The following is a 25,687-nucleotide window of genomic DNA, read 5'->3' as shown; positions in this document are numbered from 1 at the left end:
TAGTTCTCCAAATCGTAGGACACTACTATCTCTCTTTCTTTCTCGCTCCTCTTCCTCCTGGAACTCCTTGTCACCGTCATTAATGCCCTCTTTGTCCTCCTGCTCCTTTTTCTTTTTCTACTCGAAGTTTGGTTACAGTTTCTTTATCTCTGCTTTTCAAAATACTCTGCAAGAGAGCCTTTAGAATTTGTTTTTATCTCTATACTCTTTTCTCTTGATTTGTTTTGGCTTGTCTTTGTCGGGAATAGCCTCAGTCTAATCATTCTAACTGTGAATCACTCATCTGAGACACTGAGCTTCTCTCATGTTCAGTTCTTACTGAGGTCCACCAAATGGTGCATCCAGGCTGCTGTACCGGCACTGGGAGTGGGTAAAGTGAGGTTAAACTAGGTATAAATCGGCAAGTCGCATTCAGTGACTGCACGTGGATGGGAGGGAGCTGTGTAGTGGGTGGACTGATAGAAGGTTGAGACAGCAATAAAAATGTCAGGACCATGCTAGAGGAGATCTAAAGGATTCCAAATATGGGCAAAATTTCTGCCTCATGGTCTGAGGTGGTGATCTTCGCTGAGGACTCTTCAATAAAGAGAGGATTCGTTACTGTATGAACATTAGAAGTTTCAGTTATTGGGGAGATTACTGAAGGGCTCCGTATTTAATAGGGTACCATAAGACCCACAGTCTCTGTTGCAAGGATTTTCGTATGCGTGAGAGAGAGTTAGGGACCCACAGGCCTCCTTATTGTGCTGGTGGAATGCTGTGGTCTTCTTTTGATGGCTGGGAAAAGGAACAAGAACAAAAGAGAATCTTAGAAGGAGACAACACCCTATTCTATGGATATGGATATAGATACGCTGGTTGGATAAGCAGGATAAAAGGATCCATGGGAGACGGAATGGACTGATTTGGGAAAGAGTGGCTCCACGGGTGAGTAGAGAGATAGAAGAATGTCTGGACCAATGGATGTATCTATTTATGTGTCCATGTATAGGTGGATGGATGGATATTGGAGTAAATTAGTATGGATAAATGGAAAGATCGGTGAATGGGAGGATGATGTGTTGATTGACAGATGAAGTCGGTGGAATGTCTGGATAGATGAATGGATCTGATGTCCTCATTTTTCATTGCAGGGAGTCAAAGGATGATGCCTAAATCGAAGTACAGAATGTAAAAACAATTACTGAAGTTTCACTGTGTTTTTCCCCTAAATCTCTTTTTGTGATTATAAAAAGATCTTTAAAAAATACCTCATATCTAATATAACTAAGAAAAATATATCTAATATCTAAAACCATACCTAGTAAAAAACTCTAGTATCTAATATAGCTAATATGTACATAATTATTGTATGTTATATATAATTATATGATAATTTTATCTATTAGATATTATTAACATAATAATTAGAGTTAGATATAATCTTTTAGATTTCTTTTGATTTCTTCTTCCAGTTTTAAATACAAATGAAGTTAAATGTAATAACATTGCAAGTAACATATATAAAATAATCACATACTTATCAAAACCTTTCGGTATATCTATTTAGCCTTTCTGGAACACCCACATGAAAAGATCCTCCTAATGTAAATGCTAATTATTTATGAACAGTGGCATTTGAATTTTTTTAACCCCCATGTGGTGCTTGAATAATTTATAATAAGTGTGCATTCTTTTTACAAAATTCATACTGGTTTTCTTTCATATAGAAAAGAAAAATTTTTAAAAATCACTTGTTTATTCTAATCTTGTCATCATTACCTTAAGTAGTTTATTTGCAGGAGTGCACTGTAATCTTCAGCAGTCTACCTCTAGAATTACCATTAATTTTCTTTGGAATGTAACCTCTCCTCTCAAGGCCTTAGAAACTGCAATTCTTATTCTGTGTATTTGGTAGGGAAAAGTGTTATTTTTTTTATATGATCAGTAGAGAAAAGTAGTTATCAAGATGCTTGTAAAAAATTCTGAATGTTTGCCTCGAGTTGCAAACTATATTGGTGGTAGGAAATTGATTTGCTCACAACCACTTGACAAGTAATTCTTGACTATGTCCCTTCCGACCTTGTTTCTAATTAATCTGAGAGTTTACAAACTAAGGAGAGCCCCTGGGGAATACAAAATTAAAGGTAAGATTTCTTCCTTAAAAGTATTTAGACAAGAATTTGTAGCATATTTTTTTTAAAATAAAATATAGAGTCTCTTTTTAAAGATTTTATTTATTGGTCAGAAAGAATGAGAGCACAAGCGGAGGGAGAAGCAGGCTTCCCACTGAGCGGGGAGCGAGAGGCAGGGCTCGATCCCAGGACCCAGGGATCATGAACTGAGTCAAAGGCAGACGCTTAACTGACCAAGCCACCCAGGCACCCCACATAGAGTCTCTTGTAGGGCAATTATGGAATCACAGCCAGATGGACAGGATGCCTGGCCTCCCTGGCATGGAACTTTATCTCGTGGGATGTCGAGGATACACTTCCCTGCCAGCTCACAGCTAGGAGGGGCTGATTTTGCTGTATAATCATTTAATCACATATAGAAAGGAAATGCCAGCTCGCCAGCCAGTTGGGTTGAGGACCAAAATTTTAGAAACTTGGTCACAAGGTGAATTTAAGGTTCTAGCTGAGAGGTCTTATACTAGCTTCCTACGGCTGCTGTAACAAATGACCACCACTTTGGTCAGACTTCGTTCTGACCAACAGAGGAGAACAGAAAATTATTCTTACAGTTCTAGAGGCCAGAAGTCTGAAAGTAGGATCACTGGGTTGACATGAAGACCTTGGTAGGGCTATGCTATCTCTGAAGATTCTAGGGGAGAGTGGTTCCCTGCTTCTTCCCATTGCCTTCTCTTCTGTGTGTGATCTTCTGCCTCCCTCTTATACGGACACTTGTGATGGTATTTAGGGTCTGCCAAGATTATCCAGGATAATCTCCCCATTTTAAGATCCTTAAATGACACTTGCAAAGTCTTTGCCATATAAAGTAACATTCACACCTTCCAGGGGACCGGGGTATGGACATATCCTTGGGGGCCAACATTCAGCTTACCATAGGTGGTAAGATTAAGAAAGCTAGGGAAGTTTCTCTTCCCTCAAACAGGTTTCCATCTCAAAGCTGGGAATGCGCCACCATACTCAGATCTGAATTGTGAATCCCCCACCTGGGAGGTTTCCATCGCTGTCCCAGGCCAAGGCAGAGGGTCAGGCTTTCCTCAGGCCTCCCTTTGTGAGGCCTCTCTGCAGAGAGGATAAAGTCTCAGTCAGAGAAGACACCTGTGCTGGCTGGCTTGAGTTTTTGCCGTTTGGGATCCTTGGTAAGGACAGGAAGGCAGAAGGGGCTGTGCTGATCCACAAATGGCCAGTCTAGGGCTCTCCTACTTCTGGCTCCAACTTGTTTCAACAGGAGTCAGTTCCGACTACATTGTCTCTTTCCTTTTCTTCACTGTGCACAGGGCATTTGTATGGGGGCATCATTCACCTTTCAACGATAAGACCCACAATATAGGAGCCAGAATGAAAAGGAGGGGCTTACTGTGTATGTGTCAGGGTGTGTAAGCCCCTCTCTGGAAGTCACCTTTGGCTTTGCACCTCCAAAGATCTCCCTGCTTGACTAAGTCATGTGGGTTGAGAGGACCTTCTGGCACTGGGTTGGGTTGTTCCATTGTTTAAGTGGGAAAGATGCTCCCCACCAACACGGTGAAGTGGGAGGTGACAGGAGGGTGTGTCTCTAGGGATTCTCACTCAGCATATATGAATCATGGCCATATGAGATTATCTACCCAGAGATGTGGAATAATATTCCAAGGGTATTCAAATAAACAGTATGGCGATCTGTGGATTCCTGACTCATTGTCTTAACAACCAAAGGCTTGATGAACATTTTGTTCTTCCTGCCTGTCCCCCATGTGTCCCTATAGCCCCAGGGGGCCCATTTTTGCAATCCTATAGAAAGCCAAGTGAAAGAGTGTGATTTTAAAACTCTAAGATGTGTGTAAGCATATTAAATAAGTTTTAAAAATTCATGGGTATAGAATGGACTTTATAAAAAAACAACTTTGCTCTTGAAATAGGTAGCTTGTGGGTATAAAATTAAACTATTAATAATTAAGCTTCCATTTAACAAGTAAATATTGTGCTCTTACAAGAGAGAACAAATATATGCAGATATTTTGGGGGTAGAAAGCTATTAATTATAACATTTTAAGTTCCAGATGAATTTCAAACAATGAAGATTAAAATGTTATTACAATTTATGCTGAATGTTAAAACTGATAATCATAATTTGTTTTTTTTGCCCTATCAGGCAGTGCAGACTGAGCAAGTGGGGAATAAAAAAATCATTTCTTTTATTTTACTAAGTTAAAAAAATCAGACTTTTGGCTCAAAGCCATCTCTGTCTCAAATAAATCACAGGGCAGGTGGTGATGTGCAACATGGTACTATCGGCCCTCGTTTAAAAAAATCAAATATAAAAGTAAATTGGTAAAAGTTTTATAATGGGAAAGGCTTTCCATTTGAGGGCATTTTAATACAAACACCATTTACTTAAAAATATGGTAAAATGTTATTTTACAATAGAACCATGCGTGTAAATCTGAAATGTACTCAGAACCACCAATTCAAGCAACCTTGGGAAAATCAAATCTGAAGTGTGAGTTTGACTTCAAGGACGAATCTGTGTTTCCCCCCCACATCCCACCCCCCACCGGGGGTGATGGTGGGGCTACAGCGGTGCCCGACTGAGATACATGCGTGACCTGTAGGCACTTTATTCTAAAAACTGGAAGACACGAAGTACAGAAAGCTCAATGAATTCTCCCCAAACCATGGGCCCACCATGATTCCAGAAGCAGGACATGGCTGCAACCACAGACCCCTCTCCTCGTGCCTCCGCAGTGCCTAAGCTTTCCCTCTTTATTTTCTTCTGTCTCCAAACCTTGGGTCTGATCAGCTAGAAGGCTGGGGTGCCATGAAGTGCGGTGGGAGAGTCAGGGAGAAGAGATCCGGCTAGAGAGAGGGGGAGTTCAGTTCGGAAGCTCTCTAGCGCCCCCCTCCTGCAGTCCTCCGCCGGCTACTTATTTCTCAAGCACCTCCCTTCATGCCTTTTCTGACAGGCTCCCGGATTTCAGTAGCTCAGCTGGACTCTTTCAGGGCGTGTGTATGCGTGGAAATTGAAATACCCAGAGGGACTCAGCCAGTGATGTTGGGCCCTACAGCAACCCTAGGAGTACAGGGACCATCTAAAGGAGTGCTCTGTACTCAGCTCCAGCCCTTTGTCATCTGGAAGGAGTGCTGGCGCCCAGGGTTTTTTTTTTCAAGAGAAAATCCAAAATTCAAACACTCCCCACATTCACAGCAAACTTGAAAACGGGAATGTCCTCTGGGCCTATCAGAACCCAGACACCGTTGGTTCCCAACATCTGCTTTCTAACAAGGTGCATTCTGGCCCCGGGATCAGCTCCAGCCCTGGGGTCAGCACACAGCAGGGCTGCTGTGAGCCTGTGGGGGCCTGGGGTGCTCTGCTGCTCACAGGCCCTTCCCTCAACTCTGGACCCACGAGAGCATCCCAGCTCTGATCTCTTCCAGCGCCGGTTCCCCCAGCAGCCATAGTGACAAGAAGGAGGCCTCCTTCCGTAGAACCCACCTTGCCAGCCAGGCTCCCCTTTCCAAGTACACCTGCAGCCCCAGCGGCCTTTTATTAAATAACCCAGAAACCTGGTTGCATCTTGCCTCTGTGAACAAGCTGTCAATGCCTTCCCATTGCCCACAGACAGCATCCAGTTGCTAAAGGAGGTGTGCGTGGTGCAATGACCACCTATTATGCTCCGGCAACTTGTAATGTGCACTCCCTGCCCCTGCTTTCCAGGCAAACATACCCCAGCTTTCTTACCTGTGAACCTTCACTCCTGCAGCCCACTCTGCCCAGAATAGCCCCGTTCTGAGGCCTTGCTCGACAAACTTGCCCTAGCCTTCAAGGTTCAGCTGGAGTTCACAGCCTCCACTCTTGCCCCCTACCACGCCCCCCCCCCGAGGCAACTGACCTCTCTGAGCTTTGGGGGAGCCCCATGGACCTGCTCTTCCCCCTGCATTGCAATGCAGGTATCCATCTGTCTGTACTTCACGGCACTGCTGCACCTGTAACAGATTATTAGCAATTGCCATGCAATTTGCGTGCCTTCTTGGTTATGTCTCTTTTGCTTCCTGAATTGTAAATTCCACGGGGGGAAGGGGTTCTGTTTGTCTTGTTCATGCCACAGGCTGGTGCCCAGTGCTTGCTGGATGTCTGATTCCACAGGATGGGCAATTGGATTACTCCCCAGGTGGCGATGCCCAGGACACAGACACAGCTTTCTATCTGATACCCGCCCCCATTTCAGGGCCAGGCCCTCGAATGTGCTCTGGGGACACGAGTAAACAGGGGTCAGGGGGACTTGAGCCCCCTGCAACCGCGGAATGGTGGTCCCCAGAGGGCGACGCTGTGGAGAGGCTGTGAGGACTCCACATTGTGGGCCGGGTGGCCGCTCTGCTCACAGCGGGTCAGAGAGCGTCAGGAAGCCGCCTGAGCCCTTTGGTGCTTCCCGGCATCTTTCCCTTTGCTTTCCGTGTTCTCTAATGTGTTCCCTACACATTCGTGCTGAAAATACAGATGAACAGACTAAATGGTGCTTTGTCGCCGAGCGGGAGAGAGGGACATCTCCTTAAAGGCCATGAGCTGTGAGCTGGTGCCCAGATCCCGGGCCGCTCCGGGGAGCCAGCGTAGGCGGTGCGGGACTGGGGTGGGCGTGAGGACCAAGGGCGCCCGGGCGGGGGCAGCTGCACGGCCAGAAGCCGGGCGGAGTGCCGGATCGCCGCGCGGAGCCGTCCCGGCCGCGCGTCCCTTGCGTCCACCGGGCGTTGTGCCTCCACCGGGCGTTGTGCCTCCACCGGGCTCCTGGTAGGGCCCGGGCCCAGGGACGGGCGCGCCCTCTGGTGGCCGACCGCTACTCTGCGGGCTCGCGCGGCCCGATGGGGCCCCGCTCTCCGCGGACCCCAGCGCCGGCCTGCCCAGCGCGCGCCCCCTCACGGCAAAGGAGAGAAATGCAACCGAGACCGCTGTGCGCCGCGCCTCAGGCTCCTCGTCTGTGAAACCGGCAGAATGGTAGCATATACTACAGGGCTGCAGTGATGATTCAGGGTGCTCGCCTGTATACGGCACTTGGGACGGCCGTCTGAGCTATCGGAGCCCTGAGGTTCAAGAGTCCTTCTGAAATCTCAGTGTGTCCGGAGAGGCTCCTTGGGTCAAGGAGCCAGACCGAAACTGTGAAATTGGCCTGGGTCCTTTCCCAGTGTGGACCCAAAGGAGAGCTTCTGTCACATCCAGCCATCCCTGTTCCTCTTCTGTAAACTAGGGGTAGTGAGATGTAATGAGGACCAAGGTTTAAACAAATGTTAGTCCCTATCTGGGACCTCTGAGGTCACTTCTAAGGATTTGATGTCTGTAAAAGGGGATACCTCCTGCATCTCACTCTGATGGACAGCAGAGTAAAGAGAAAGGGGTTGGCAACAATGGGGGACTTAAATTAGTTGCTTTATTTGGCCCGGAGATGAAGCCTCTCAAATCCCAGCTCCAAGCCTGGGGCTCCAGGGCCCAGATGGTCAGAGAGAGGAGATGGAAGGGAAAGGATGGACATAGAGCAGTTTTCACCACCCCCCCTCGGTTTGGGCAGCTTTGACCAAGGGTGAGGCTGCAAATGGGTGGCTCCTTCAAGCACACGAGGTAGGGGCTCCCTGAGTGTGTGGGTCAGGGTTGGTGTGTGCTGGGAGTACAGTAAGGCAGCCCCCTGAGGGTATTGCATGGCCCACTCAGGCAACCCTTTCCAGTGTAGACTCCAGAAGGAGACCCCGAGCTAGGTGCACCTTCCTGAGATTGGTTGGCTGGGGCTCTGAGGCTCTTCTCCCAGGCCCTGACCGAGGAGCCAGGACTTGGCTGGCCCCACCACTCACAGCCTGCGGTAAGCCAGTCACCAAGACCCTCCAAGGGCCTCTAAGCCTGGATCCAGCTGCCTCTCCAGGTCTTATGTCTGATCTCCTTCGTGGGTCCTGTGGTCCATGGTTTCTCAGAGCTTGCCCAGGTTTTCCTGCTTTCTTCTCGTTGCCTGGACCAGTCCACCCTCCAAGACCTGGATCAACCCCCTTCTCTGATCTCTCAACCAAATGAGCTCATAGCCCTTGAACTCTGCCCTCTGTAACAGTCTTATTCTGGCTCCTAATAAGGCCCTGCAGGCTAGGGACCATGTGTTTGTCATCTTCGGTTCTCATCTGCATTAGGTACCAAGTGAACAAATGGAAGCACAAGTGACAGCTAGAAGGGGGCCTCATTTTTTCCACTCCGAGGATAGCATTAGCCTTACTGGCCTTCCAGGGCCAGTGGAAGTTCGGGCTGAGGTTCCTCCAGGGCGCGTCAGCTCACCCCTCTTCTTTGCTCAGACAGCTGTACTTCTCTTTGGCTTCTCAGCCTCCCCAGGAACTCTCTCCCATCTCAAGAGAACCTTCCTGGGACCTGCCTCTCTCTCAGCTGCCGCCCCAGCTCCCCTTCCTCTGCTTCCTTCCCCACCTCCCCACCTCTCTGCAAACTGCCTGTGGGCTGGGCCTTGCCTAGAAATCATCCCATCCCCTTTCAGAGCCAGCGTGGAAGCTGCCTCCTTTGGAAAACGCTTCCCCCTTCCCAACAGCCTGACAAAGCTGGCTTAAAGGCGCAAGAGCCCCGTGTCCCCCAGGTTCACTCCTGGTGGTAGAGGTTTCTAGCACTGTCCGTACCTGCTTTCGGTTTCTTCTGAGCTCACAGGATTATCTTTCCCCACTCCCGTTACAGCCAACACACTGGGGGCAGAGGTGGAGCGTGTCACCTTGGGGCCAGACTTGACTTACCAGTGTGGGACCTCTGAGGACTTTCTGGGCCTGCCTGGTCAGTGCTGGTGGCACGGTGTGACATGGAGGGACCCCGGCATCCAGGCAGATGGCGTTGCGGAGCCACTGCTCTGGAGAGCCAGCTGGACCCACAGGAGACTTTGGGTGAGCAAGAGAAGGGCTCCTGTTATGTCCTGTGACAGACGGGGACGGTGACCACGGCTGGCCCTGCCTATCCTTACTGAATTCCAGTTACAGGAGCTGGGTGGATGAGCAGCTGGGCAGCAAAATCCCTGTGCATTTTAGTTACTGTTACTGACTTCAAGGTGTGGCAGCGCCTGGGGTGGGGGGTGGGGGTACAGGGGCCTCAGCAAGCTGGGTTGACCCCTGTGTTGTGTGGGGATGAATGGCAGGGTGTGTCATGGGAGAAAAACTTTCTCTCGCAATTTGCCAAGGGCTTGCCTGGGGCCTGTTTACATATTTAATCTCTGAGGAAAGGTTGTAATGAATCGGGTGCTATTGGCAGGAGATGGACCTTTTCCCCAGGTATGTAGTTCCTATGGTTGGAAAAGAGGATTTCTCCTTTGGATTTGCAGAGTTTCTCTGTCTGTCTGTCTGTCTCTCTCTCTCTCTCACACACACACACACACACACACACAGCCCTGCCAATCTCATCACTTCGGGAATCTGTAATATGATATTTTAATAACAATCTGAGACAGCCGGATTCAGCCCCCAGCTTAGCTGTATCTCCACCTCTGCAAGGGCTTGGAGAAGATCACAATGTGGCTTTGTTTCCTAAGCGAGAATCTGCTAACCTGTCACCAGGTGGGGGTGTTCCCTTGAAGGTCTGTCTGTATGTAGCTCTCTCTAGGGCCTTTTTGTCTTGAAAGCCTTTTCCTCTTTGTCCATTTTCTCTGTGACTCTCCTTTAACTCATGGTGCTATGGGCGAAACCGGCCCTGTGGGATGAGCACGGGTAATGTTCTTGCTACTTGAATGGAAGGTGGGAGTAAAGGACGTTGTACCTGGTCCTCCCCGTCTCCCTTCCCCCTTACGTAGCCCTCAACAGATTTCCCCCACCTCCCTCCATGGGCCAGTGAATTTCAGTGGGAATAGAGGGGCTCCCCCTATTTCAGAATCTCTCAGTAGGGAGGCTGGGGCTGCCTCTGAGTCTGGAGGAGAAAGAGCTGGCAGCGTGATTTAAGTCCAGACCCAGCTAGGTGTCATTTGGGTAAAGTAGGCCACAAAGATTTCCCCAATTTCAGGTTCCTCGTCTTTGAATGGGGCCTTCGGACCAGTGCGGCCTCCCTCATGGGGCTATGATGAGGCTCACCCCAGAGGGCCTGAGACCCAAGGATAATTTGTGAAGATATGGTATTTGATTTTCACTGCATTTCCCCACTCCTGTGCTAAGAAATTCCAGGAAGGATGAGGTAAAAAGTTCCTACAGACCCTTTCTTCCCTGGCTTTTTTTGTTCAGCCCTTGAGGTGCTGGATTATGCTGGCAGAAGGAGTGGAGTCGAGAGGTGGGCTTTCTGGGGCTGGGCAGGGGGAGGGCCTAGCCCTGCATCTAGCCTCTGCATGGTTTCCAGGCTCGGGGGGAAGCAGGGCAGGTGGGGAACCTCAGCCTGGGAAGGGACCAAGGACCCATACTGGCAGGACCCAAGGAACTGTGGATGTCTTTGGGGGCCAGACCATTGAGGAGGGTCAATGCTAACCTTCCAGCCAGCTGGCTGGATGACAGCTAGAAACCAAACCTAACTGATTCAAAGAATAATTGTGCCATTGTCTATGCACGCTCAAGCTGGGAGAGTGAGACTCCCACTCTCAGTACGTGGTACGCACTTAACACAGCACTGTGAGCTCTGTTCTTCATGCCCACTGGCTCCTGGTTGCAGCGGCCCAGGGAATCTGATTAACAGGCACCCCTTCCCCTGTCAAGTCTTTTACTTACCAAAGGCCTACAGAGTTTGAATTCTCAGCGGCCCAAGCACAGGTGGGGGTCACCAATGTTCTGCTGCACTCAAGACCCACCACTCAGGTGTAGGGACTCCCCACGTTGGCCTCACAGGAGGGGCCTGGGGCAGGAGCCACTCCCATAGACCCGGGGGCTGGCTGGAGGGGTTGGGAAGCTGGGTTTTAACCACAACCTCTGTGAGTGTCCAGCCCTCCAGGAAGTTTGCTCAGCCTTGGAATTGTTTGCTCTAGAAGTGAAATGAAGGTGGCCCCATTATAGTCTCTGCTGGCCGCCAGGGGAAAAGCTTTGCCGTGGAGAGGGGTAGGATGGCTGTGACCAAGGGACCAGTGACGATTAGGATATGAATGCTGATCTGTCTCATGGACTGAGCTATTGGTGCTCCGCTCCACCTGCAGATATGAACTCAAGGCACCGTGGGCCTTTGATGGTAGTCTGCAGAACTTCACCGAAGGACCAGCAAGCACCTGCTGCTGGCTCTGAACCAGGCTGCTGGGTGGGGAGTCATGCTACCTCCGATCCCCATGGCCAGGCGCCCCTGCGGTTGTGGCATGGGCACTCCTCCGGCCAGAAAGTGCAGGTTCTATTGACTCTCTGACGGATACAGATGACATTACAAATTCACAACCGAGTTATATCAATAGCAAAATTATAATATATTAATAGCAACATCATAATAGAATAAAGCCTTGGGAGGGCAACCAGTCTTCCAGAATCTGCAGGTTGGCATTCATTGTTTGTGAGCTCGGCTGAAGGCAGTGCCTCCAGAATTTGGTTACATCACAGAGAGGAGGACCAGAACGACTTTCAGGGAACCATTTTCCAAGCGGAACCATCTTAAAATGCTGTCACTGTCCCCAGAGGTTGCATGGAGCCTCCCTTCCTGAGTGAGATCTTTGGAAATAAGGCCACATGTAACAGTGTGACTTTCACAGAGACTTCAGTCTCACAGCAGTTTGGCCACTGGCACACAATTTTGGCTTACCACCAAATGAGTCTTTTCCAGAGATGGCTTCTGGTAGGCTTCTGGAGGGTTCTTCCAAGAGGAGTGGCACTCAAGAGGGCCATGTATGGCAATAACCAGTTCCAGCTGCTCCAGAGGATGTGGTGAGCCAGGTCTCTGTCTGGCAAAGGGCCAGGTGCTAGGGCCCTCTGGTGGGACACAGATGGTCAAGATCCTGTTGACAGTCTCTGGGTTTGTGCTGGGTCTCCCCAGCTGCTGCCCACTGAGCACACTCTGGGAGAAGGCCCCATGTGGATGGAGGGAGGGAAGGGGAGCTCCTAGGAAAGCCCAGTGGAAAGCCATGTTTGGCGCTGCCTTGCACAAAGCTGGTCTGCAATAAATATAATACTTGTTGATGAAAGGCCTCCATTGTGGACATCTAATTCTGAACCTTCACCACACAGCAGAGGGGTCGCTCGACCCCGGGCCCTGGAGGGAGGGGCAGTGAGGAGAGGCTGAGAACATGTTGATGAACACAGGTGTGTCTGCAGCCAGAGAAGCTGACCACCCTGGCTTCTGTTTCATGGACTCACCATCCAGCTCGGCAGCCATTGACACCACCCCCACCCAGCTTCACTGCCTGCTCTGCTGACATCTCAGACTGCCTGTCTTTACTCTTCAGCACACAGGGTGAGGTCCAGCAGGGAAGCCCATGAGCGGCCACCTCATCTGCTCCCAAGGAAACTCAAGAAGGGTCTTCCCGTCACTCTGAGTTGAGCAGTCTCGTCCTCACATAGAGGGTGGGGGAGGTTGGGCTACTGACCACTTCACAGCCTTCCTTGGGTCTTCACCATGGTGTGGCTTTCTTAGCACGAAGGATCTAGTTAAGAGGAACAGCATGTGGATGACCCACCCTCGGGGTATCTTGGTCTCTGCTCTGGTGCCCGAGTGTGCGGTACCTGAGAGGGGATCGGCTGGCCATACTTCCCAACATGGCAGCTTCCAAAATGGCCTTTTGGGGCAGGAAGCAAAGATCTGAGAGGAAGGAGGCCAGTCCCTCCCAGGTTCTGTGCTGATGCTGAACCAAGACACAAAGGGGGTTACAGCCAAGCCCCTCCCTCCCCTAGCCTGCCTCTGGCTGTTAACCATAACCCAGCCGTCTCCCTTTCGCTCTGGGGAGATAATGCTTTGCTCTCTCCACTTAGGAAACCAAGCCTTCCCCACAACGCTGGGGTGGGGGCAGGGGCTGCATCCTTGCTGGGAGATCCAGCACTGAGGAGATCCTGGACATAGGGCTGCCTCCCAAGGAGCTGAGAAGGCCTGGCCCTCCAGTCCAGTGCCCATCCAGCCCAGGTACACAGTGGACCTAAGGAATCCTGGTGGGGGAGAGGGGTAGGGGAGAGGCAGGGAGGGCAAATGGTGACTGGGGTTTTCTCTTATTTAAAAAAACCGGAAATGATATGTTAACATTAGTAAATACAGACAGGTGTGGAGGGGCAGGGTCCACTTTCTAGAGCAGGCAGTGGCTGGGCCAAGGGTCAAGGGTCAGATGAGGCCCGCAGCCTTCTCCTGCACGTTGTACTCCTTGTTCTTCTTCACCCGCCAGCTGATGAACAAGAGCAGCAGCACACCCAGCGCCTTGTAGCCCACCTGCAGGCCCAGGTACCTGGGGGGTAGGAGGAGACGCACTGGTGAGGGGGTGCGGCGGCTCCATGGCCCATGTCCCAGGGTCAGGGCCATCAGGAAGGGCAGCGACCCAGGGACTATGCTGTCACCACTCAGGGAAGGATCCATTACCACCCGGGCCACAGGGGGCATGTGGGGCCCTCACCTGTCTCGGAGAGCATCGTTGTCATAGTACGCACAGGCCCCACGCCTCCCTGAGCACTGCGAGCTCCACCGGATGCACGAGTGGTCGATGGTGAGGCCGTAGAGGGCTGGAGAGGGCAGCCAGGCTGGCATCCGTGGGAAGAGAGTTCAGAGAGCCCAGGTTACACAGAGCGGCAGGTGGAGGTGCCTGGCAGGGTGGGGGGCGAGTCCCTGCCCCCAGTGTCCCTGCATGGTTCCGAATGAGAGCGGCTCCACCCCACCCCTGGGAACTGCAGTGCCTTTGAACAGCCAAATAGCTTTCTGGGAAGGCTGAATTTCTCTTTCACTAGAGGCTTAGGAGAGAAAAGAGACCTGAGCCATCCTTTCAGGGCAGTGAGTCAGAGGTCACCTAGCTGCCAGCTCAGACAGACAACACGGTTCTCACACTGGATTGGCCTCAAGTGGAGAGATGCTGACTTCCACAGTGTGGCAGGGGTCTCCGGAGGGCATTGATTCCTCATGTCCTCACAGGGCCTGGAGGTGGGTGGGTGCCCTCGTTCTAAGGAGGAGGAAGGTGGGCATGGCTATCTCATGCTCTCAGAGCCAAGAGCTCTTTGAACCCTTGTTTCCTCGAAGCCCATGCTCTTCTAGGATACCAGGCTGCCTGCTGCCTTAGACAATGCCCCCAGAAGACCCCGGACACCTGGCTGCTCAGAGTCTCTCCCCCAGGCCCCTTGAACTTCCCCACAGTTGAGTGGTGAGACCTGATCTAGCAGAGGCTCTAGAGGCCTTCCTGCTGTTAAGTACTCAGAATGACCCCTGTATTGTTAGCTACAGTTCTAGGCAGTCACTGGACTAGGGAGGAATTTGTCCAGGATCCACACCCTGAACCACTGTGCTCAGAACAGCCTGGCCAACCCTATGGAGGGCCCTGAGAGAAGCTGCTTCAAGAGGAATGAAAGAGGAGATCTGCCTGTGGCTCCACCCATAAGTGGGAACCCTTGAGAACCAGCCTTTCTACTCAGACCCTGCTCACTTCAGAGTCTCTGGCTAAGCAGGGCATGGAAACTGGCCATGGGGATTGTCCACCAATATAGTAAATAATAGTAGTAAAATAATAGTAATAATATAATATAATAAAATAATAGTAATAAATAAAGTAATAGTAATAAAAAATTCCTACGTAGTAAACGAAGTCCAGAAACATTATTGGCCAAGTCCCGGTGGGTAATTTTAAACTCGCTGGGTTTTATCCATGGGAAATCCTGCCTTCTACCCCAGAGTGCGATTGCGTTCTTGGGTGATGAATGGAAGGCCTCCAGCCCGGATTTTCTAACTGTGATCCCATATCGAGTTGTCTGAGCTCAAGGGACAAGAAAAAGGTGGCAGGTGCCGTGAGTGGTGGGACAGTGGTTGTTTCCCAGGTGGCTGGGAAAAGCTCTTCAGGGCCCATGCAGGCCACTGGCTGCGCTGGGCGCAACGCGGGGCTTCCTTCCCAGCAGAGGTCTCAGAGTGAGCTACACACGAGTGCTATGTGGTAAGAAGGAGCCGTGATGATAGCCATGCCTCAGCCACCAGGACATGGCAGAGCCCACTGCCCTGTGTCCTCCACGCTGGTAATATAGGCCCGAGTAGCAGGCTCTGAAGGGGTGGTGCTGGCATGAGGGCAGCCAGGGGCCCGAGGCTGAGAAATCCCGTGGAAAAGACTGGTTCAGTCATCGTCTGTACACCCCACCCAACCTCCGCGGGAGACGGCCCTGCAGAGGTTCTGGCTCAGCAGGCCCCAGGAGGGACATCACCAACACAGCCCAGAACCATCAGGGAAGTTGCTGGAGGACCAAGTGCAGCCTGGCTCCCGGATAATAAGGCACGGCGGGCTCTGCAGGGAGGGATTTCAGCGCTGGAGTCCAGCCAGGACCCTCTAACAGTGACTGAAGTCCTTCCCGGGCAGCTGCCATGCTCCCCGCTGCTGTGTGCACCTGCTGGATCCTGAATCAATACTCCGTTCCACGAAGTCCCTTTACTTGGCTTACCAGGCCCTGCAAGGGTCTGCATGCCACGGCCTGGATGGGTCTCGAAGGCATGGTCCAGCCTGAGCCTCCGGGAGAGGGTGGGCGAGGGGCACACATGCGCCAACCGCCCCAGCCACGCCCCCAGGGAGGGCCGGGTGTTCCCAGCTCCCCTAGGCAGGGCTCCGTTTCACCGTGGTCTCTGGGCTGCTTGAGTGCAGGCTGGGTTTGCCAGCAGAGGGCCCCACACGGGGAAACACTCGCTGAATAGAGGCAGGAGGAGTGAGTTCTGTGAAGTGGGAGGGAAGCCAGGGCCGGGCTCAACTGCTGTTCTGGCTGGGACAGGAATGCAGGGGTTTGTTCCTACAGCCAGTTCTTGGAGAAAGATGAAAAAAATACCTGCGTTCAATTCTTTATTAGGTATCCTCAGCTGTGTCCACTTTTCATTTTTCTTACATAGTTTTGTTTGGAATTAATGCCATAGATGGAATCTTTCCTAACCTCAAGTAACGGGGAAACCGCCCATATAGGGTCTCGGCCTTTGCTGACGTGTTGATGATGCACTGCCTCTCCTTACAGCAGAGATGAGACAGGGTTTCCCCCATGCCTGCCCCTCGTGGCCCCACCCCCCCCCATGCCCTGGAGCCCCTCCTCAGGAAGGAAGGGGGCATCTCAGACACTTACCCAGCAGGCGCATCAGCAAGAACTGTACCCCGATGGCAAATGACTTTTCGTCCTGGTTCACCACACTGAAAAGGAAGACAGGAAGAGTCAGGAGCCAGAGGACTTCGGGCTGTGCCTTGGCTCAGTCAGGGCAGCATGCCGCAGAGCCAGCCAGAACCCCCCCTCAAATGGCCCGACAGCCACCCGGCTGGCTAGGTTCACCCCGGCTGAGCACTCCTGTTTTTGGAATTGGTGGTTCTCAAAGTGTAGTCGCTGGGCCAGTAGCGTGAGTCCCCTGAGAACTCATTAGGAATGCAGATTCTCAGGCCCTACCTTAGACCCAAGAATCTGGTCCCCTGGGGTGGTGCCCAGCCATCTGCGCTTTAGGAAGCCCTTCAGGAGATTCTGTTGCACAGTCAAATATGAGAGCCTCTGGTCTTGTGGTTTTTAGGGTTGCCCCTGCCCCCTTCAAGAGGCAGAGGGCAGAAGAGGCTGGGAATGGAGAGAAGGATGGGAAAGGGTGTGTTCACAGCAGCAGGTCTGAACAACTCCTGTGGAGTGTGCATAGCAATAAAGACAGCCCCGATGAAAGTGTAATTAAGGCCCCTAGGCCCTAGGCTTCTGTGTGCAACTGAAAAAATCCTTTACCTAGGGCCAGTTTTGTGGGCGTGTGGCCTGTGCTGCCTCCCAGGGCCCTGTCCTCAGAAAGGCCCCAGGCTGGATTTAATGCTCTGCTGTGGCTGTCTTGAAATTCTTAATAATTTTGGAACCAGGAGCCTCTCATTTTCAATTTGCACTGGGTCCTGCAAACGACAGAGCCGGTCTTGTCCCTACCCTTCTTCCCTCAAGAGAGGACAAGTGTTCAGCTGAGGAAGGAGATTCAAAGAGAGACGGGGAAGATATCTGGTGGTGGTATTGCCAGGCCCTGCCATCCCAGCTGGGCAGGGGGCAGAGAGGGAAACCCTGTCCACAAGGTGGGGAGCCAGGAGGTGGCCTGCAGGGGCACCAGGCTTCTCATGCTCTGAACACCCACACTCCTGGGGGGTGGGTGCCACGGGGGAAGGGCTTTTGGGGTGGAGGGGACATCAAGGAAGGGAACTCAGAAGTAATGTCCAGGTCTCTGCATACATTTTGTTCTGGCCCCACACTCCTGCTAACAATGTGGAAAAGGGCCCTCTTCCAGGTCCTTTGAAGGATGGCCCAGTGAAACCAATACTCACGGGCTTGAGGCACCCATTTGGGACCCCCCGCCCATGAAAGGTGCCTCAAATCTCAACCTAATGGATACTCCCTTTATGCCCACAGTTTCCTCCAGTGGCCCAAGTTCATGATAGCCCTGGTCATTGTCCCTGAGCAGACTCCCTTAGATTCTGGACTGAACGTGGCTTGGGTACCCCAGTTTGGCTTCTGATGAACAGCTTGAGCCCCTTCTGGTGTCTGCCCTCATCGGCTGTGAACTAACTCTGGCATTTGGCCCACTGTCTCCTTCCACATTTCTGGTGAACCTTCCCTCCCAGCCTGTATTTCCACACCTGGTTAGGGGCCAGGGTACAAATAACACTTGGGTCACCTACAAGGTCCTCTTTAAGCCTCACCTTCTTCACACTAAATAGCATCCATTCTTTCATCTTTCCTAGTGGGATCTATCTTTAAACCATTTGGGGATCCTGGGGCCTCTTCCGTTTCGCTCCAGCCCCTGATCAGACTTAGAAGGGAGGGGTTTTCTAGGAAAGCCCATCCTGTGGTTGAAAGGATGCTCTTCCTCCACAGCTTCCCTAGCCCTGGGGCTTGACGGAGCCCTCTGGGAGGCCGACTGACAGGCAACATCCCAGGACATCCAACCAGTGCACAGCCGAGCTGGGTCTTTGACCCTAGCACTGGACGTCCAGGTCCTGTGTTTTTCCCTCTCTGCTCTCAAGAAGGGTGAGGACAGAAAAAAGGCGGACGGGGTGGGTTAGGTGAACTTGGTTGAAATGTTGTTTTCTCTTTGGCAGAGGGTGAGGTGAAGGAAGGGTCAATTCCCTCTCAAAAGCTCAGAAGCATTCCACCGCCACCGTAATGGGACACCTCTGCTCTCCCCTCCCACCTTGGCCAGCCTCTCCCTTCTGACCTGAGAACTTGGTCCTGGCTCCTAGCACACTGGGCTTTTCTTATTTTCATCCTTTCTCAAAGCCCTCATTCTGTCTCTGGAACTTTCCACACTTTTTTTTGTTTCACCTTGATTTTGTGCATCTACCTGAATTCTCTTCCTTCCTCTTAGTTCTTTCAGGATTTAAACATAAGTGAATCTTCAGGCATGTCCACAGTGTGGAGCCAGGCAGCCTGGCTTCCTTGAGGCTCAGCCCTTTGTGGCTCTGCCCTCCTAGGGATGAGGTCTCTGTTGGTGGCAGGAAAGGAGGAGAGACAGAATCCGGCAGGCAGGACAGGCAGTGTGGGGGAAGGAGAGGCACACTCACCGCAGAACCATCATGTAGAGCGGGTTGTGAGAGATGCAGGCTATGAGGGCCACGAAGGAGATGAGGAAGATGGCTGGGAGCAGGAAGTGGGCACAGGGGATGGGGCACGATCCCATCTTGGCTGAAGCGGACGCCCCGGTCACACAGCTGCAGTTCAGATACGTCTTGGAAAGGAGAGGGAGGGGGAGATCTGCTGTCATCATCGCACAGCCACACACTTCAAAGGCCTGCAGAATCCCTTGGGTCTGGGGAGCTGGGCGATGATGCATGTGGAGGCTGGAGAGCAGACCCGTGAGGTTTCCAAGGTGCCCCACGGATGCCACCTCTGACCACTGTTTGGGCCATCAAAACCATCTTCACGGAAACCGGTCATGGAGCATGGGCAGGGCCCCTCCCCAGTTCCACCCTTACCAGGACAGGTGGGATCCCATGGCCAGACAGAGCCTACCCAGCAGGGGACTGGGGTGGGGAGGGGAGGGCTCTCTCCGTGGCAAGGCTGCCCTGTGCCCAGCCACCGTGGTTTTATGGGTGCTTGTTTTTGCTGTCTGTGTGCTTCTTACAGGGAAAGCAAGAATGGTACAAACAGGAGACATCAGTGGGAGCCCAGCAGAATCCACTGAGCTCTCCATCAGTCAGGCCTTTGCCAGAGCTTCCTGCTTGAGAGGAGCTCCTGGCCATGAAGGACTCTAGGGAAAGAGTCTCTGGCTCTGGTCTGTTCATTCGGTTCATATGGTTCAGTACTCTTATACAACTGGCTTTGGGGGCCACTGCCCACATCAGGTGGTGTTCGTCTTTCTTCTCACAGCATCTGATGGACTAGCCTGTGACCATTTCAAATGTCCCAGCAGTTACAAGGCTAGGACTGGAACTAATCAGCTAGCAGGCTTCCTTCTGGCAGACGGGAGAAACTATGCACCCTCTTTATTTTGACTGCTGGGAAGCTCAGAAATAAGTCATATACAATTCAGCTGTTATTTCTCTCAGTCTGCGTTTTTTAACATACATTTTTTTCTGTTTATAATCTACTGTCTTTTCTTGAGAATGGATTTGTGCTGTTTTGGGAAACGTGTCAAGATAATTTCTGGAAGTAGATGAGTCAGACGTAAGTAAATAAAGATAAGAAAACCACAGAAGTCACCACAGACTCCTCTGACTAGAAGGCAATGGAGAGACCATCTTGTTTGCACTCTTTGTCCTCCCTCTGCCCATGAAGGTGGCTGTGAGAACAGCCCTGCTCAGTCCTCTTGGAGGAGGATGCTAGAGTGGCGGCCAGCCTTATCCATGGCCTCCACACGGGCTTAAGGGAAGGAGGCACGTTCTTCTCCTTAGGGCATTTCTAGCAGAAATGCACAGACTTCCCACTGCTCTCAGGAAAAGGCACATCCAGCTCCTAGGCCCAGCCTTCCCAGCCTTGGCCTGGGTGTGGCATGGCTCTCAGCGCCAACCCTGGCCTTCTCAGCTTTCTCCTGAGCCCGGCTCTGTCATGTCCTTGGGCCCTGCACTTGCCGTTCCTTTACCTGGAAGGCTTCACTTCCAGGCCTTCCTAGGGTTTTCTTCTTCTGGTTGTTCAGTTCTAATGTCACCTCCTCAGGGAGGCCCCCAGGAACTAGAGAGGCTAGTCATTAAGTCTCTCCGCAGCATGGGTTACATTCTAAGATTACCTTGTACCTTTACTTGCTAGAACGAAAATTCAATGAGAGCGGGGACCTTGTCTGATGGGTTCACCACTGAGACCTCACACCTGTGGCTGTGCTGGCTGGTCAATAAGTATTTGTTGAATAACTGAATATGTGTCTCGACTTGATTTGCTTCTGGCTGACCCTAGAAGCCAGGAGCCTTAGCCCTCAGAGGGCTGGTAGAACCTCACCTTGTGGACCCAGTGAACGTGGGCTGCACAAGTCAAGTCTGGTGGCCAGGAGTTCCATGACCTTGAACAGATGTGCCCCAGACTGAGGCAGGGTCCTGGGTTCTAGTTTCACATCTGCCCCCAAGTAGCTGCACGACTTCAGACCAGTTGTAAGGCTATATACACGTAAGGGCTGAGAGGTTCGACCAAATGCCCCAGATTGCACTTCCAGGTTCTGATCATAGAAGACCCCCTGGCTCTCGATTCCTCTGGGCCTGTTCTTGTGGCTTCCCACACAGCCAGGATGCAGGACCCAGTGCTGCCCCTTAGGATCCATCAGGATGAGACTCCAAGGCGTCAGCTGAAGGAGTGCTTTGGCTCATTTCTGCTCTGAGTATTGTTGGGCCTCAGGAATGTGAATTTTTTTGAACATCGGCCAATCTTTAATTGACTCTGGGCTGTAGGCATCTGGTCATGACCTTAGGGAAGGGGAGGTGGAGAGAGGGTGGTGGGTGTGGCCCAGAGGCCACGAGGCTGGGAACGAGTGTGGCTTGGGTGGCATTCTGCCCATCCTGGTGCCGAGGAGCAGTCTGCGAGGGCCTGCGCCGAGCACAGAGACCCCCGTGGGGCCTCTCCTGCCCTTACCAGCTGCTTGGAGGTCATGGAGCTGATGTTGATGCCACTGCAGCCAGCGTGGCACGGCGAGAGGTACTCAACTCCATCGTCTCCGCACACTGGGTGGAAGACGGAATCTGGGCACGAGCAGTGCCTGTGGCAGGAGGGAAACTGCAGATGTATAGAACTTGATGTCCTGCCAGCAAAACAGGAAATGGGGAATCAAACAAAGCAAGACCAAAAGAAAAACCTCCCCATGCCAGCCCAGTGTGAGTTCCCCGCCTGGTTAGTGTGCCTGTGTGTCTTCTGTTTGTCTCGGGCCAGCACCACCCTGGGATCTGAATTATGCCTATTGGAGCCAATGGTGAATTGACAGCTTGGTCAGTGCTCATGGCATCACTAACCGCTGCCAGGAGGACGTGGTCAGCAAACCCCACACTGCAGAGGGGCATTAAGACAACCAACCAACCAACCAACCAGGACTCCAATGAAAGAGATGGCAGATGGTACACCAAAGTCACAGGCAATACTTCCCTTCACTCCTCCTCCACCCAGGCTTGGGGTGAGGGTAGACTGGGGCCCCTGGTCCCTGCATTCCCCCCTGCACTACAATCCAGGGGTTTCACAGGCTGATCTCACCATTCCCACCATTCCTCCTCATCTGACATTCAGGATTGTTCTCTTGGGGGGGGGGGGTTGGGATAGGCTGACAAATCACAGATCGGGGCTCTGCTGAAAGAATTACACTGCTGATGGTTAACATTAATGGGGTATCTCTTATGTGCCAGGCACAGTGCCCAAGACTTTTCATGCTGCCATCATGGCAATTTGACAATTAATCATGTTCCTTTCGTGATGAGAACACTTAAGATTAGAAAAGTAACTTTCACCAGCTACAAAGCACTGTGCTAGAACTCACCCCAGTCTGAGGACAAAGCCCTGTGCTAAAAACTCCCCGCAGGGTGGGGGGCGTGCCTGGGTGGCTCAGTCAGTTAGGCATCTGACTCGTGATTTCAGCTCAGGTCATGATCTCAGGGTCTTGGGATCCAGCCCTGAGTTGGGCTCTGCGCTCAGCAGAGAGATTCCTTCTCCATCTCCTTCCCCCTGCTTGCTCTCCTTCAAATAAATAAATGAAATCTTTTTAAAAAATTTTTAATCTTTAAACATTTTTAATCTTTAAAAAAGATTTCATTTATTTATTTGAGAGAGAGAGCAGAAGCAGGGAGAGGGGCGAAGGGAGAAGCAGGCTTCCCGCTGAGCAGGGAGACCAATGCGGGGCTCGATCCCAGGACCCTGGGATCATGGCCTGAGCTGAAGGCAGATGCTTCACTGGCTGAGCCACCCAGGTGCCCCTAAATAAATAAATCTTTGAAAAAATAAAAAGGCTCCTAGTGAGAACCACCCGAAGGTTCAAAGTCTTCTCAGCTTCTCTCAATCCATAGTCAGCTTGCAGAACAATACAAACTGGGTTGGGGTTTGCCCTGAGCGATCCTCCCTTCCCTCACACCCCTCCTCTCCTTCACCCACCAAAGACAAAAGAGGGTATCTCAAAGAAAAAGAGAAAACAAGAGCGCTGAAAGGTAGTTTCTCCAAATGTTGCAATCTCATTAGGCAAGACCTAAAAGAAGAGGTGGTTGGAATGGGCACCCAGGAGAAAGTACACACTCCTTGCTCTGCACCCTCCCCTCACGGGCCCCTAAAGCTCTTGCTGAACATGAAGCCAGACTTCAAACTTGGGGCCAGGTTGTTTTATGCCGTCTGACAGGTGTAGTTTACCTGCCCTCTTCCTCACCTGCCCTAATCTTTGGTTTCTGCCATTGCTTTCATTGTTCTTTCCCAGATCTTTTCAAGTCCCCTTCTCTCATCTTTCTTCAGCAGCTCAAGAAGACTTTGTAATTGTAGCCGGCACAGAGCGGATGCTAAACGTAGCTTATTTCCTGGTTCCTGAGGCTTGGGGCCCTACAGAGTCATCCTGAAACCAAACTAATTAGTTTTTGGTGCTCCTTAAAAAAACAGAGCCCTGATCCCAATGGCTGATGGCCCACTAGAACCCTCTGATTTCTTCTCATAACTGAGCATATGATTCAAGACCTCATTTTCTACGTTGCCACATAAATGGTTAGACCAAAAAGTGAAAAGGAGAGCAGAGAGTTGAAGAAGCAGAAAGGAAGACGATGGCAGCCAGATCCAGGCTCTGGACTCAGCAAAGGAGATCTTCTCACCTCTTGTTCCCATTACCTGGGGGGGTAGACACCCTCTACAGTGGGGGTGGAGCATCCCATGAAGAAGAGCGGGGCGCAGAGGACCATGGAGATGGTGATGATGGTGGCAGCCACTCGGGGAATGGTTTGCAGAGAGAAAACAAAACGCTTCATGAGGATTCCTCCAAACAGCATTCCCAGTGCCGCAGCAGGAAGGTTCACAGCACCTACAGAAAAAGAGAAGCTGTCTGGGTGCACAGGACTGGGAGTGGGGGCAGGACCAAGACACTGGGCTGAACTATGGACAAGGGGCATGGCTCCTTGAAGGAACATTTGATACATTCAATTGCAATGGTACTAGCAGACATTAAATGAGCACTTACTGTTTGCCAGGCACATCTAGCACATTGCCCTGCTTGTGCAAAGAATAAAGAAACAAGTGAGTCCTTGCAGCCAGAGGGAGGTGGGTTGATGGTGCATTTATTAAGCACCTTTCAGTACCTGGCCCCTCATTGCATTCTCACTGTGACCACATGGGTCACACGGTGGTGCCCCTGTCTAATGTGCTAGCTGGTAACTGAAGGCTAAAGGGATGAGGTCATGGCCAAGGCCTTGACCACCTTGCCAAATCCACATGGCCAGACTCACCTGTAGATTGGGCTCAGTAGTTCACTTTGGTGCTTAGTGGGACCACATCAGGACTTCTCAACCTCAGCTGCACAAAACACCAGTGCTGGGCCCCACCCAGAGACTCTGCTTTCAGGGACTGAGCATGGAGCCTGGGCGTCTGTATTTTTTTAAAGTTGTCCAGGGGATCCCAAAGTGCAGCCAGTGTGGAGAATCACTGGGCCACATATTCTTTACCCAGGTGAACGTATTCAATTCCTTGGTGAAGAAGGGAAAAACACCACAAGGCATTTTGCCTAACCTCCAATTCTAGCTTCTCTCTTTCCTCTGGTGCCCCTGATGATGTCAGGGCCTTCGGGAGGCTGTCAGACTTCCAGCCCCTCTGACGGGGAGGAAGGCAGACCCTAGCCTCCACCCATCCCTGCCTGGAATGATGGGGGCCCCGGAGATCTGCCAAGAACATTCTAGATTGCTAACCGGGAAAAATGTCCTTAAAATTCTTTCCTCTGGCTCTTGTCTGTGTCCGGTCTGACCTCGCACCTCCCTGGATGGGTGGAGGAGGGTCCAGCTGCTCCCGGAGGCAGGGCCCAGGCAGAGTCCCCCAGCTCCTGTAGTACCCTACCCTCCAGGACTCACCGATGAGGAAGTTGGCATAAGCCGCGGAGGCGCCATACTGCTTCTCTAGGAACTTGTTGAGGAATGTGGAGAGGCCCGCGATGACCGAGGAGAAGGTGCACTGGGCCAGGACCACCAGCATGAAGAGTGGGTTCATCAGCAGCCTCAGGAAGATACGGGGGAAGCCTGCAAACAGACACTGTCAGGGCCAGGCCCTCATGGCAGTCATCACAGGGCTACCTTGGGACTAGTCACTGCCCTTCCTCCTCCTCTAGGCAGCCCTCCTGTCTTCCTCAAGGCAGATCTAAGGCACCAAGATGTTCAGAGGCCAGGGGCACGCAGCTGCCTGACTCCCACTTGACATGCTCACGGGCTAAGTAAAGTGAGGGTGTGCCTAGAAGATACCAGGCAAAGCCTGGCTAGAAATAGAGCTAATGCCAGGAAACTCCTCCCCACATGACAGCCACCTCCGTGTGGAAGGAGGGGAGAGAACACGGGGGCTGGGGCAGGGAGGCGGGGCCGACTCTGCTTACATCTGAGTCTCTTGGAACCTGCACAGAAGCAGGCACCAGGACCCCTGGCAGAACCCCTCCTGAGAGATGGGACCACCTGCTCTTACTGCCACTTACCACACAGCACACCACATGAGCTGGGGCACCCCCTGACCCTCAGCTCAAGCCAGCAGTCCCCCACCCCACCCCAGGGCGTTGTGGGGTCCGTTGGTTACGTTTAATAAAATCCATCAGGGAACTTCTTGGCTTGGCATTGTCCATCTTCCTTGCTTCATCCACAATGGCAGGAGACCTCTGCGGGCAGCAAAGGGGGAGAATGTTAAGGCCCAGGTTCCCTGTAGTGACCCTTCCCTGGGCCCTTGCCCCTTCTGGTCTGGTCTTGCTGGCTCAGAGACGGGCAGCACTGAGCTGCCCCAGGTGTGTGGGAGGGCGCGCAGAGAATGCTCTCTCCAAGCAAATGCCACCTGCATGTCCATGGGCCCTGTGCTATGGCTGCCGGCCAGAACACGTCCATGCCAAAGCCTCTGGAGACTCC

General features: G+C 51.9%; 1 protein-coding gene across 1 annotated transcript in view; it reads right to left on the bottom strand.

Moving 5' to 3' along the window:
- Positions 1-11,490: 11,490 nt before the first annotated feature.
- SLCO2A1 (solute carrier organic anion transporter family member 2A1) overlaps positions 11,491-25,687 on the bottom strand; it is a 78,898-nt gene continuing 64,701 nt past the window's right edge. Inside the window, exons 7-14 of the mRNA XM_080813830.1 lie at positions 25,368-25,446; positions 24,662-24,826; positions 23,436-23,625; positions 21,228-21,393; positions 18,737-18,900; positions 16,302-16,366; positions 13,631-13,754; positions 11,491-13,465 (exon numbers count right to left, since the gene is read on the bottom strand). Of these exons, the coding sequence (XP_080669956.1) occupies positions 13,345-13,465; positions 13,631-13,754; positions 16,302-16,366; positions 18,737-18,900; positions 21,228-21,393; positions 23,436-23,625; positions 24,662-24,826; positions 25,368-25,446 (1,074 nt within the window). The 3' untranslated portion in view covers positions 11,491-13,344. The remainder of the gene's footprint in view (positions 13,466-13,630; positions 13,755-16,301; positions 16,367-18,736; positions 18,901-21,227; positions 21,394-23,435; positions 23,626-24,661; positions 24,827-25,367; positions 25,447-25,687) is intronic.

This window comes from Martes martes, assembly GCF_963455335.1.
Source record: "Martes martes genome assembly, chromosome: 1".
In the NCBI taxonomy this organism is placed as follows: Eukaryota; Metazoa; Chordata; class Mammalia; order Carnivora; family Mustelidae; genus Martes; species Martes martes.
Note: the sequence above shows the minus strand (reverse complement) of the source record. Positions and strands in the feature narration are given on the sequence as shown.